General features: G+C 46.8%; 1 protein-coding gene across 4 annotated transcripts in view; it reads left to right on the plus strand.

Moving 5' to 3' along the window:
* Positions 1 to 13145, plus strand: part of IRAK2 (interleukin 1 receptor associated kinase 2) — a 31017-nt gene that overhangs the window by 6078 nt on the left and 11794 nt on the right. For all 4 annotated transcript variants that reach the window (XM_035106563.2, XM_035106564.2, XM_035106565.2 and 1 more), the window contains exons 3-6: positions 6769 to 6876; positions 8584 to 8693; positions 9345 to 9539; positions 12618 to 12667. In XM_035106563.2, coding sequence (XP_034962454.2) covers positions 6769 to 6876; positions 8584 to 8693; positions 9345 to 9539; positions 12618 to 12667 — 463 coding nt within the window. The remainder of the gene's footprint in view (positions 1 to 6768; positions 6877 to 8583; positions 8694 to 9344; positions 9540 to 12617; positions 12668 to 13145) is intronic.

Below are 13145 nucleotides of genomic sequence, written 5' to 3' on the forward strand. Positions count from 1 at the left end.
TTTATTTTGTTTTGACTACATCAGACCAACACGGCTACCTCCCTGAAACTAACCACAGTTCCTGTGAAGCTAAGGCAGTCAGACAATGAGCCTTCTCTGTGGAAACCTTACGTTGTGGAACTCCCCTGCCACACACACACAGGTGTGTATGGCCCCTTCACAATTACAGTATCCATATTTCAGTGAAGGCTGAATACTGTACATTTTTTTTGTACATAGAAATATGATTTAGTGATATACATCCCCCCTTCACTGCTTTCACACTTGCACATTGGATAAGAAAGGGAAGTAGCCTTTCTTTGAAAGGGGAAAGAAGAGGTGGAAAGAAAAGGGCTGCCATGCTAACCATATAAAATAATTTTCTCTTTAAAATATTTTAGACCAGCTTTTGCTTTAACTCATTTTCTGTTAACACCATTTTCATTTGGGCTCATCATAGCATATACGAATTCCTCTGCACTGTCCTTTTTTGAATGAAAAATAATGTGAATGTGGCCATTGAGAGTGATGCAAATTGGGTACACCTGATTTAAATTTCCTGTAAACTTTTTAAAATATGTATATACATATATATACTATACTAGGAAGAGATTGTGTTTATGTAGAAATGCCCATAGTGATAAATTTCAAAAATTAGACAGGAAACATGCTGTCTTTTCTGGGATGTTTTCAGTCTTTTCATTAAAAAAAAATCTATCATCCACTGGTTTCAAAATTGTTGCAAAACCATGATTAGACAATACGGTAGTGTGCCTTCAATGCTAATGTGAGACACTAGCAGCTAGAGGAAGAATGGACAGTGGTGACTCATGGCTTGCCTATTATGCTGCTGTTCTTCATTGCAAAATCTAGAATTCCCCAGTTAATTTACTTCTAGCATGCCAGCAGAGCATTGCTTTCTGGTGGTGAAAGAAAAAGAAAAGGGTGTCATCAGGCTGACAGAACAATCTTATACATCGATTATAAGGGGAGGACAGCAGTGGTAGCCCTTGGTGTTTCAAATTTCAGTGGCACCCTGTGTGATGCTGAAATCTGGCTCCCCCCGCCTCTTACCTTCCATTGGACTTCATAGTTGCGGTACCCCAGAAGCTCAGCACCCAGTGCGACCGAACCAGTCACACTCCCCTAGATCCACCTTTGAGGGCAGGGAGATACATTGCTATTATCTCAGTGGAATGTCTGCCCTATCCTGTACTTGCTGAGACCAAGTGCAGAAAGGAAAAACACCCAACAAGAAAATGCAAAATGTCTTAACAATGCTGGGTATGCCCTCCGCATCTCTAGATACACCGCCAAATTCCATTAGTCAGGGACAGGGCCGTCTATGACACCCACATGATGCCCACCCACAGTGGGAGCCAGTTAGCACAACAGACCTGCACCCAGCGCATACCCATTGAACAATAAAGCACACACAATACACAATGTGCTACTAGAGTATACCGCAGGACCTATTTGCTGTTTTGTTGTATGTGGTATTTTCTAGAACATATGTCAACACTGTTGGGATTGGATTCTGGGTTACATCCAGAATAACACTGTAGACCTGTATGCACTTTCCTGGGAGTGAGTTCAGTTGAACTTAGTTGGGCTTACAGTACCTTTGAGCAGGCACAAATAGGATTTGGGTTAGTTGTACTTAGGGTTCAATTGAGCCGGTTCTAGAATCCCCCACCCTTGGCTGCCCGTTTTGGGGTTTGTGATTTCAGCTCTCTTGACAAAACATGCTGGAGACAGTTCTCTAGTAACAGCTCTTTATTAAAGTGAACAAGACTGACTGTGAGGGCAGGAAGGCTACATTTATAGGGACAGGGAACTAGCTAGAAGGGGATACATTTTGGAGGGAACAATATCAGGCAATCACAGTGCTGCCTTTTGGAGGGAACCAATAAGACAGAGGATCCAAATACAGCAGCTTAAATGAACCAATAGTAGCTGTACCCTCTGGAACCAAAAGGCAGTTACTTTATCCTAATGCAAATACAGACAATAATAATACAGAGATAAAATCCTTTGACTCAATACACAACACCCCTCCCCCCCTAGTGAGCACAGCAGACGTAATCCCTCAGGTACTGTGGGGTCCTACAACTTCTACTTGATCTCCTGACAACAGGTGTTGCAGGTTCTGGATTGGGTGTTACCTGTGGTGGAGGGGCTGCTATAGGGGTTTCGTCAGGAACAGATGGAGTCCCAGACATCTCAGGGTCCCCTACCTGTACCTCGTCATCCTGAGGACTAGCAGACCCTGGTTCATTTGCTGAAGCCCCTGGTGACTGCACCTCTGGGCCATTTTCACTCTGGTCTCGCAGCTGTGCGTCATTAGCCAGGGATGAATTATCTGACTCCTCCCTGCTGAGCGCCCGGCGCCTCAGCTGATCTATATGTCTCTTCCAAACTTGCCCATTTTCCAAGGTCACATAATAGGACACAGGTCCACTAGCCCGGGTGATCACACCAGCCACCCACCGCGGACCTCGTGAATAGTTCCTCACCCAGACCAGATCTTCAGGGGCGAGATACCTTGTTGTGTCAGTCTCAGCCTGGGGGGTTGCTCTTGAATTACGGTTTGGCATTTTATCTGGGTGGACATAATCCAGCACCATTACCAGTCTTCTACCTAAGAGCAGCTCAGCTGGCGACTTGCCCGTCGCAGTACACGGCGTCGCATGCTGCAAAAATAACATTCGCGCAATGCGAGCCGACCAGTTACCCTCCATTAAGCACGCAATGGATTGTTTGGCTGTTCTTACCATGCGCTCAGCCTGCCCATTGGAGGATGGGTGAAAGGGTGCGGATGTGACCCCTCTTATGAAGTTATCAGCCAAGAATGCCCTGAATTCTTGGGATACAAAAGCTGCCCCATTATCTGATACAATGGTCTCAGGTAACCCGTGGGTTGCAAACAGCTGCCTCAACACCTTGATTACGGCAGCTGATGCCATGCTAGGGACCATCGCCACTTCTAACCATTTGGAATATGCATCAACGATAACCAAAAAGACCTTCCCTTGGAATGACCCAGCAAAATCTATGTGCAGCCGGCTCCAGGGAGTCCTGGACTGCTCCCACCAGTGGACTGGTGCTCTGGCTACTTCTGGCCGCACCTCTTGGCATGCCTTGCATGTTCGTACCCATTGTTCTATGTTCTGGTCCATTCCAGGCCACCACACATAACATCGGGCTAGCGACTTCATCCTGACCATTCCCGGGTGTCCCATGTGAAGCGTCTCAAGAACCCTGTTTCTCAGTGGTGCTGGGATGATCACCCTATCTCCCCATAGGAGACAACCCTTATGCATGGACAATTCGTGCTGCCTTGTCGCATAAGGCCTGAATTTTTCTTCATGCGGACCACCTGGCCACCCCCTCCCCACCCAAGTGAGCACACGGGAGAGAACAGCATCTTTCCTCGTTGTCTCAGCTATATCAGTAGCTGTTACAGGAGCCCCCGGAAGTGTTTCTAGCATCATAATGTGCTCCGCCGGAGCAGGATCCTCATTGCTCCCGCCAGGAAGGGGCAATCGACTCAGCGCATCAGCGTGGCACAACTGTTTCCCCGGCACATGGGTCAAGGTGTACTGGAACCCATTCAGGAATATTGACCAACGCAACATTCTGGGGGAGAGAATTTGTGGTGTTTGTTTGTTTGGGTTGAACAACCCTAACAGTGGTTTGTGGTCCGTTTCAATGGAGAAATGGCGACCGTACAAATAATCATAGAACCTTTTGATTCCTGACACAATTGCTAGTGCCTCTTTATCAATTTGAGCATAGTTGCGCTCTGTGGGTGACAACGTACGGGAATAGAAAGAGATGGGCTTTTCCGACCCATCCGGTTCCCTATGACTCAGCACAGCCCCCAGGCCGTATTGAGAGGCATCACATGCCAGGACCAGCGGCTTCGACTCATCATAATGAGCAAGGACGCTCCTGCTACTCAGCATTTCTCGCAAGGAGTCAAAAGCCTTCTGCTGCTCCCGCCCCCATCGCCACACATTCTTTTTCTGCAAAAGTCTATGTAATGGTTCAGCTACCGAAGCTTTCTGGGGTAAGAATGAATGATAAAAGTTAATAAGTCCCAGGAATGACTGCAACTCCGTCTTGTTCTGTGGTCGTGGTGCCTCGATGATGGCCTTAATCTTAGCATCTGTGGGGTGGATGCCTGATGCATCAATTTTAAACCCCAAGAAATCCACAGTTGGCACCCCAAAGCTGCATTTTTCTTTTTTCAGTTGCAACCCCACCTCCTTGAACTTGAGCAACACTGCACGGACACGCGCAACCAGTTCCTGTGGGTCTTTTCCAGCAATCAAAACGTCATCAAAAAATGGCAAGACCCCCGGCAGACCCCTTAACAGGCGTTCCATGAGCCCTTGAAAAATCCCTGGGGCCACACAAACTCCGAACTGTAATCTGTTAACTCTGAACGCCCCTTTATGTGTGACAATAGTCTGTGCTTCCGCTGATTGTGGGGTTACTGGCAGCTGTTGGTAAGCTTGTGCCAGGTCAATTTTGGCGAACACCTTGCCCCCAGCCAGTTTAGCCAACAGATGTGATACGACTGGAATGGGGTATGAGTTTCCCCTGAGTGCCTTATTGATAGTACATTTGTAATCTGCACATATCCTGACTTCCCCATTTGCTTTAAGGGGCGTGACGATTGGAGTCTCCCACTTAGCAGAGTCCACGGGTGAGAGAACTCCCTGCTTGACCAATTTATCCAGCTCTGCCTCGATCTTGGGTTGCAGTGCAAATGGCACTCGCCTTGGTTTGAGTCGGATTGGGGCCACCCCGGGGTCCAACTCGAAGTCAACTGGGGGCCCTTTATAACAACCCAGTTTTCCATTAAAGAGACCAGCAAATTCCTTGCATAATGCCTCGCTCATCTCAGGGCAGGTTTGGATTGAATTAAGCCCTAAGATACTCAGTCCCAGGGCGGGGAACCAGTCAGTGCCCAGGAGACTGGGGCGACTGCCCTTCGCAATCACCAGTTTGAGTACAGCCTGTTTGTCCCGGAACTGTACTCTCACGGCACACATTCCCATAACATGGATGCGGCCTGCTGAGTACGACTGCAAGGTTGCCGGGAAGGGCTCCAGAGGGGGCAACTTACCCCTGGGGAAGAATGTCTTCGCGGTCTGGTCCGACACAATGGTGAATGCAGATCCAGAGTCCACCTCCATGTCACACTGCTGACCCTCAATCTTCACCTTGACGTGTGCCTTGCCTTGCGCTGGAAACTGCACGGCCCTCCCGTTGATCTCCGTTATGTAGTGGCAGTCCTTTCGAAAATGAGTTGCTGTGGGCGGTCTGCGATGCTCCAGTCTAGGTGCTCCTGTTGCTCCTGACGCCGCCGATCTACAGACCCTGGCGATGTGACCTGTCTTCCCGCACATCCGGCACATGGCATCCCTGAAACGACAACTCTTCCGCCCATGGTTTCCGCCACAACCTGGGCAACTGCCTCGGTGATCTTTGTGCACTGTGCAGACCTGACGCACCAACTCGACCCCACGGACTGGGCTCTGGCTCGGAGTAGCCTCTAGCTCGTCCATGGCATGCGCAACTTCTATCTGTGGCTTAGTGGCCTTGCGACTGGCATCAAGCTCCTCTCTTTCATAATTCTCCGTGGCGGTGGCCTCCTTCAAGGCTGAAGCAAGGGTAACCTCTTCTTTAGCCACGATGCGTCTTCTGGCTTTCTTGCTGCTCAGACCACCAATAAACCGATCCAGGAGAGTCTCTTCCAGATTTTGGAAGCCGCAGTGCTGAGCGAGCTTCCGGAGTTCAGCCAGAAATGCGGATACAGACTCCCCAGCACGCTGCTGCCTCTTATGGAACTCCATCCGCCGGGCCATCTTGGTCTCAGTAGGCGCCAAGTGGCTTGTTAGGCAGGCAAGAATATCTTGGAGAGATGTCTCACTCAGCTTCGCTGGAGCAAGTAATGCCTTGGCTAGCTTGAAGGTCTCGGGCCCACAGTAGCTCAGGAATGTGGCCCTTCTTTTGCTGGCATCGGTGATCCCTTGAGCCACTGCGAAGAACTCGAAGCGTTCGACATAGTCTTCCCAGGTGTGGGGCTCTGATGGCTGGAAGGGCTCCAATACCCTTGGACTCTCCATTGTCCTAGCGGGCAGGGTCGTCTTCTCAGCTGGCCAGTGAGTCTTGTTCTCAGTTGCAATCCGGACTCTGAGGCAGGGCTGTGTTTAACCGCTCCTCAGCAAATACAGACAATAATAATACAGATATAAAATCCTTTGACTTAATACACAACACAGAGAACTCCACCTGAGGGTATGTTCACATTACCAAAGCTCAAGTTCTGTGTGTTCTCCTGCTGCCCCATGTGTAGGAACCACTTAGCAGGCTTCCTCAGCCTTGGCCCTCCAGATGTTTTTGGCCTACAACTCCCACGATCCCTAGCTAGCAGGGCCAGTGCTCAGGGATGATGGGAATTGTAGTCTCAAAACATCTGGAGGGCCGAGTTTGAGGAAGCTTGACATAAGGACTCCAAGCTGGCTTGAGAGAAAAAACACAGCAGACAGTAGTATTTTATAAAATAAAAGGGAAGTACAGGATGCATATGCATTTTGGATGACATTTGAACACGGATTAGAACAGCACTGGGAATCTGCAAGTGCACAGGAACTGAAAACGCAAACACAGCCTGAGTCACGTTTCCATTTCTCTATGTAAGTCTGATCCGTATCCTGCTACTTTAACTCTGTGTGGTATATTCACTCCGTGTGTGTTTTTATGCTGCTTTCACAGGGAAGTCACTTTCGTTGCCCACTGATTCTGCAAGGACTCCTTTAGAGACCCCTCAACAGGAAAATGCATCACTGCATCCAACTGGGAACAAAAATAAGACCACAGCAGGTGAGACAGAAATGCCAGCACTGCCAAATTCAGGTACAATACAGGTAGGGATGAAAACAAAAACAAAAACAAATGTTTTCAAACTTTGTTGAACTTGTACAGGGAAGTGGTTCTCAACTGGTGTTAACCACATGTGTGCAATGACTTAATTCCCAAATGTGTCATGTGTCAAGTTTCAATAAAGTTCTGAGTATTCTCGGCAGCTGACTGTTTACTTAACCTTTGATTCTTTTGGAAGAAGTGAGAATGTTGTCTGTGTTGCAATAATTCTACAGATGCAATACTGAGCCTGGCCATTTAATAGTTGTGTAAAAGAGAATTTCAGCAGTTGCTGCAGAGCTGAGAAAGGCTCAAAAGTTCTTTTTTCTATGTGACTGTTGAAGGTACAAGATCCCTGAATATAGTAGCACCTAACCCAGGCATCCCCAAACTGCAGCCCTCCAGATGTTTTGGCCTACAACTCCCATGATCCCTAGCTAAGAGGACCAGTGTTCAGGGATGATGGGAATTGTAGTCCAAAACATCTGGAGGGCCAAAGTTTGGGGATGCCTGACCTAACCTCTTCCTCCATCAAAGGAGGGTCATTGCATCTTACACATAGTACCTGAGTTTAAATGGCAAAATAATTGTATGCTTCATCAAATAAATGACATGTGCATATTTAAATTTCCTGAAATAAATATTTGGGTGCTCACTGGGAAAATAATAGGCCCTTACCTTTTTGTGAGTTACTGGGAGACTTGGCCATTTAAACCAGCGGTGGGGAGCAGGTGGCCCTCCAGATGTTATTGAACTCTATCTCTCATCAGCAGCATCAATGGTTTGGGCTGACAGGAGTTGTAGTCCAACAACATGTAGAGCATCACAGGTTTTCCCAACCCTGTGTTTAATTTACTTTTGACTAGATAATGCTCTAAACAGTTATGTGCTGTTCGTAATTGACTATATCTTTTTGTAAACCGCTTTGTGGTTTTCTACAGTCAAGCAGTATATAAATTTTATGAAATAATAGTACTGTAATACAGTTGTACTTTGGAAGTCAAACAGCTTAGTTCCTGAATGTTTTGACTCCCAAACATCGCAAACCGTGACTGTTCTGGTTTGCGAACTATTTTTGGAAGCCAAACTTCTGGCGGGGCTTCCGCAGCTTCCGATTGGCTGCAGGAGCTTCCTGAAGCCAATCAGAAGCTGCACTTTGGTTTTCGAACGTTTTGGAAGTCAAAGAGACTTCTGGAATGGATTCCTTTCGACTTCCAAGGTACGACTGTAGTGATATTTACCATCTTAATCTGAACACATTTTTAAAAAAACATAAAGTAAAAATAAACTCTACAGCTAAGCAACCATGAAGTGGTTTGTAATACTGTACTTAAAAAAAATGTCTTAAGGTTTCCCCTCAAGCAATACAGTATGCCTGAAAAGCTACAAAATGGTCAGGTGATATGTAACCACATTGATAGCAGAGAATGTTCCATTTCACTCTGTGGACATTACTTCCAAGCAAACATGTAGAGGATCAGAGTGGCAGAGAACATGATAATGTGTTCTTTTGTTGGAACAACTGGTGTGAACTGCTGGAGGACTTCTAACCCTGTGGTTTTCTTCAGCGGACACAGATGTTCCGAACAAAACAAATCTATTCCTTGTGGGGCCCTCGAGGTTGCACAAATGGCCTGTTCTTAAAGTACCTATTTTTGTCACTTTCAGATCCTGCTCTAAAACCAGATGCACATTTGCTTCCTCTATCCCCACCTCCAACTTCTATGGACCTTCCACATTCTTTACGTTCAAATCCACCAGTATTGCCAAGTGTCAAGGTAAATGTTAGATTCATAGATTTAGAAGGGAACCTTAAAAATCATCCAGTTGACCCCACTGAAAGTGCAGGGCATCTGTTGCTACAACAGTCCTGATAGGCAGCCACCTGGGCTCTGTTTAAAAAAAAAAAAACCCTCTCTGAGGCAGTCTGTCCTGCTATCAAAACGGCTTGCACCCAAGTTCTTCCTAATTTTCAGTCAAAAATCCTTGTTCTTGTTTGAATGTGAACTTGTTGGTTTGGGTGCAGATTTATACATATAAATAAGAAATAGTTTTTTTAAAAAAAATCATGTCCGATATTTTACATATTTTTGTAACTTGTCAGGAATAAGCAAGGACCAAACTACATGTTATATTATTCACTCATGACTAAACTAGCCACTGTTGCTTAAAAGAAAAGAAGCCATGTGGCGCCTTGATTCAGTGTCCTCTTGAAGTGGATCAGAGCACAGCAGTGATTTCCCATTGAAATTCTCCCTCCCTCCCCAGGTGCTATTTGCCCATAAAAGTGTCATTTCATATACTGTACCTTCAGGGTCAAGTAGCAATGGGTCTGTGGTTTGACGGGTGTGGAAATAGCATTTCTGGCACCGCCTTGGTGGTATTCAGTGGAGTAACCCTGCTGTGTCTTCTCTCTCTGAAATCTCTAGCCTGGCAGTTCTTCCATCCCTCAACAGGAAGCTATTCCTAATCTCCTCACTGCAAGCCTTTTGTGGGCTCCAGAAGAAGTGGAAGCTGTCACCAGTGGCTTCAGTGAGGAAAACCGAATTAGTGAAGGCATGTTTGCCACTGCCTACAAAGGTTGCAGGGACAACAATTTATACGTGGTTAAAAGACTAAAAGAGGTAGGTGACTTTCTTCATTTAAGCCATGAATTCAACAAAAAATTAGAAAAGCTGGTTAGAAATAGGTGCACCACTGAATTCTTACAGTGGATTCTTGAGACTCCCCCCAACCCCCCACTCTTAAGACCTCTGTTGATTTGGTCAAAACCCACAAGCACAGAATTGGAAAATCCTATGGAAAGAATGATAACCACACAGAGAGGATGGCTTAGTGTTGAGGCCCTAACCCAGGGGTCAGCAAACTTTTTCAGCAGGGGGCCGGTCCACTGTCCCTCAGACCTTGTGGGGGGCCGGACTATATTTTGAAGGAAAAAAATATGAACGAATTCCTATGCCCCACAAATAACACAGAGATGCATTTTAAATAAAGGGACACATTCTACTCATGTAAAAAACTCATTCTACTCATGTAAAAAGTTGCTGATTCCCGGTCCGTCCGCGGGCTGGATTTAGAAGGCGATTGGTCCGCATCCGGCCCCCGGGCCTTAGTTTGGGGACCCCTGCCCTAACCAGTCTGACAGGTTAGAAGTGCAAGCAAGTACATGTGAGGCTAAATGCATGGCTAAGGACATGCTAAGATGTTGATCCAGCAAGCAACATGCTCCGCTCCACACACTTTCTTTTTGAGTGGGCACAGCTGTTAGCACAGCAAGCAGCTGGAGTCCTGAGATATTGGGGAGGACACACACACCTGAGTGGCAGAAGGAGGTGCCAAAGACTCAGCAGAAGGCAGTGAACTGGGTGTATCTGGAGGGATGGGATGCTCCTCTGCTAACTGCCTGATCCTTCCCTGGGGTCTTCCTCTCCATGCCCGAGGCCACTGGGTTCCCCCCCCCCCCCCGGATCAGACACCTATTGAGTTTTGGAAACGATAACCTGGAACACATTGGGGCACTCCCCAAGATTTTCCAGCACCAGCATGGGCGTAGGCAGGGGGGCAGGAGGGGGCAGCTGCCCCCCTAGAAGCAGTAACAAAAACACATCAAATAAATAAAGCAAAGTGGCTACCAGTAGTTAAGCAGTTAAGACAATGGAGCATATATCCCCAGGCAAGATTCGATAGCTGACCATTTCACCCTATTGTTCTTAAGTGGGAGTTGTTAATGAGCATTCAGGAGCATTAAGAGTTCTATTGGCGATTTAATGAGGGTGCAGACTCAGAGGATTCAATTTGACTAAGGTGGCTCTGCAAGGCTAAAAAGAAGTGAATAAGAAAGGGGGGAGGCTGTAGCTTTGACAGACACAGTGATGTTTATAAAAAGCATTGGTGTTCCAGTCTGCCCCTCCTCCTGCATCTGTATACTGTAAATCAGGGGTGGCCACCTCCCAAGAGACTCTGATCTACTCAGAGTTTAAAACTGGGGGTGATCTACCCCCTTTTGGGGGGTTCAGGTCAAAGCTGTTGAGTTTTTTTTAAAGGAAGGGAAGCCCTGTTTTGGGGGGTTTAGGTCAAACTTGTTGAGCTTCTTTTAGGAGGGAGGGAGGCCCATTTTTGTTTAGGGCTTCAGGTCATAGTTCAACTTTTTTGAGGGAGGAGGAAAATTTTGGGTGAGCTTTTTCTAGGGGTGCCAGTGACCTACCAGTGATCTACCACAGACATCCAGTGATCTACTGGTAGATCACAATCTACCTGTTGGACGTGCCTGCTGTAAATCAAGCAGAGAGAAAGCTGCTTACAAGGCTCCTGTACATGCAGAGTTCCAGCATCACAGCGTCACCCAGAGGCACCCACAAATATGAGTTATCTCTCTCTCTATTTCTTCCTTCCTTCCCTCCCTCTTCCATCCTTAATAAAATACGGGGGGGGGGCAGATAAGCCCCACATAGAAAGCCCATCAACATGGGGGGATGACTCTTTCAAATACGGTATTTACCAGTAATTGGGGGGGGGCACCTAGGCCTCTAGGAGTTGGATGCTATGCCTAGGAGTAGGACAATTCAAGAAAGCAGAATGATGCATATGCTATGGTAATATATCAATAGAATCATAGAATTGTAGTCGGAAGGGACCACAAGGGTCATCTAGTCCAACCCCCTGCAATGCAGGATTTTTTTCCTAAGGTGGGGCTTGAACCATGGTTGAAATATTATGCTGATATGCAGCAACGCCTCGGAGCCGTCGTGGCTGCGGCCGTGTCTTGCCTCGCCCTCGCCCGCCCTGCCACCCCCTCTCGCCTGCCCGACCCTCCCGTCCTCTCCAGCCAAGCAGAGTAGCCGCCAACGCTACCAGCCCCAGAAGCACAAGGTGGCCGCTGCTGCCGCCGCCACGATGTCATCAGGCCCGCTGGCCCTTTAGCCCCGCCCACTTCGTGGCCCCTCCCCCTTCCGTGCCTTGGCCCCGCCCCTGAACGACCATGGCTTGCCCCCCCCCCTAGTTTTGATCCTGGCTACGCCCCTGAGCACCAGCTCTTTGAGTTCCTCCCACTCATCCTCCAGCTCTGATCACCCCCTCTGTGACACTTCCATAGGGCTCATGGCACTTAGTGGGATATCCCCTGTATGGATTGTATGACATTTGTAAGGCATGGGGGAAGCTACAGGGAACCAGGCAGAGGGCCTTCTTGGTAGTGGCGCCCTCCCATCAGATGTCAAGGAAATAAACAACTGCCTGTCTTTTAGAAGACATCTGAAGGCAGCCCTGTTTAGGGAAGTTTATAATGTTTGATGTTTTCTCACTTTTTTATTATTATTAATATTCTGTTGGGAGCCGCCCAGAGTGGCTGAGGAAACCCAGCCAGATGGGGTGGGGTATAAGTAATATCCTCCTCTTCTTCTTCTTCTTCTTCTTCTTCTTCTTCTTCTTCTTCTTCTTCTTCTTCTTCTTCTTCTTCTTCACAAAGAGGAGATTTCTAAGGGGTTGGTATACTGATTAAATTAAAAGTTAAAATACCAACTGCATCACCTCCATTCTCAACTCAGCATTTTAATATTACGCTCAGATTAGTGCTACTGAAGCTTAATTATCTGCTTAAGATAGCGGACAGTGGGTATATAGTTATTAGAATATATTATTCATCATTTAAACTGAGTTGACCATTGGGGCAAGAATTAAATGTATTCTCTTTTTATGCTTCACAGCAAAATCAGACACAAAAACTATTTCGTACAGAGGTACAGATCTGCTTCCGGTATGTAGCTACACAAAACTTGATGGTTTCTGCTCAAATGGCTTCAGTTTACATTTGTGTTTGAATTATGCAAATCAGCCTTTCTATCTTTTTTGAAGAAGCTCTAGGAGGCATTGGATCTTTTAGCGCCTGCAGCAGTGTGTGTGTGTGTGTGTGTGTGTGTGTGTGTGTGTGTGTGTGTGTGTGAAATTTACCATTACATGATGGAGAATGGTAAGTAAGTGGAGGCTGTTTTGGTATTTCTCTTGTAACTCAAATGCACACATTCCAGGCTGTTACACAGTCTTTGAATATTCATTGATGTGCCTTTGCTTGTTGTAAAATCTTTGAAAATAATTAACTGTGATTAAAAGCTAGACTCGTCTGTCAGAATCAAAGATTTCCCCCATTATGTCCACTGCACTCAAGCTCTGGGCATTTCCCCAGTCCGCTTGCAAGGGAAACAGATGTGCATTTTCTGGACAGCCAATAGCTCAAG

This window comes from Zootoca vivipara, chromosome 2 (genome assembly GCF_963506605.1).
Source record: "Zootoca vivipara chromosome 2, rZooViv1.1, whole genome shotgun sequence".
Taxonomy (NCBI): domain Eukaryota; kingdom Metazoa; phylum Chordata; class Lepidosauria; order Squamata; family Lacertidae; genus Zootoca; species Zootoca vivipara.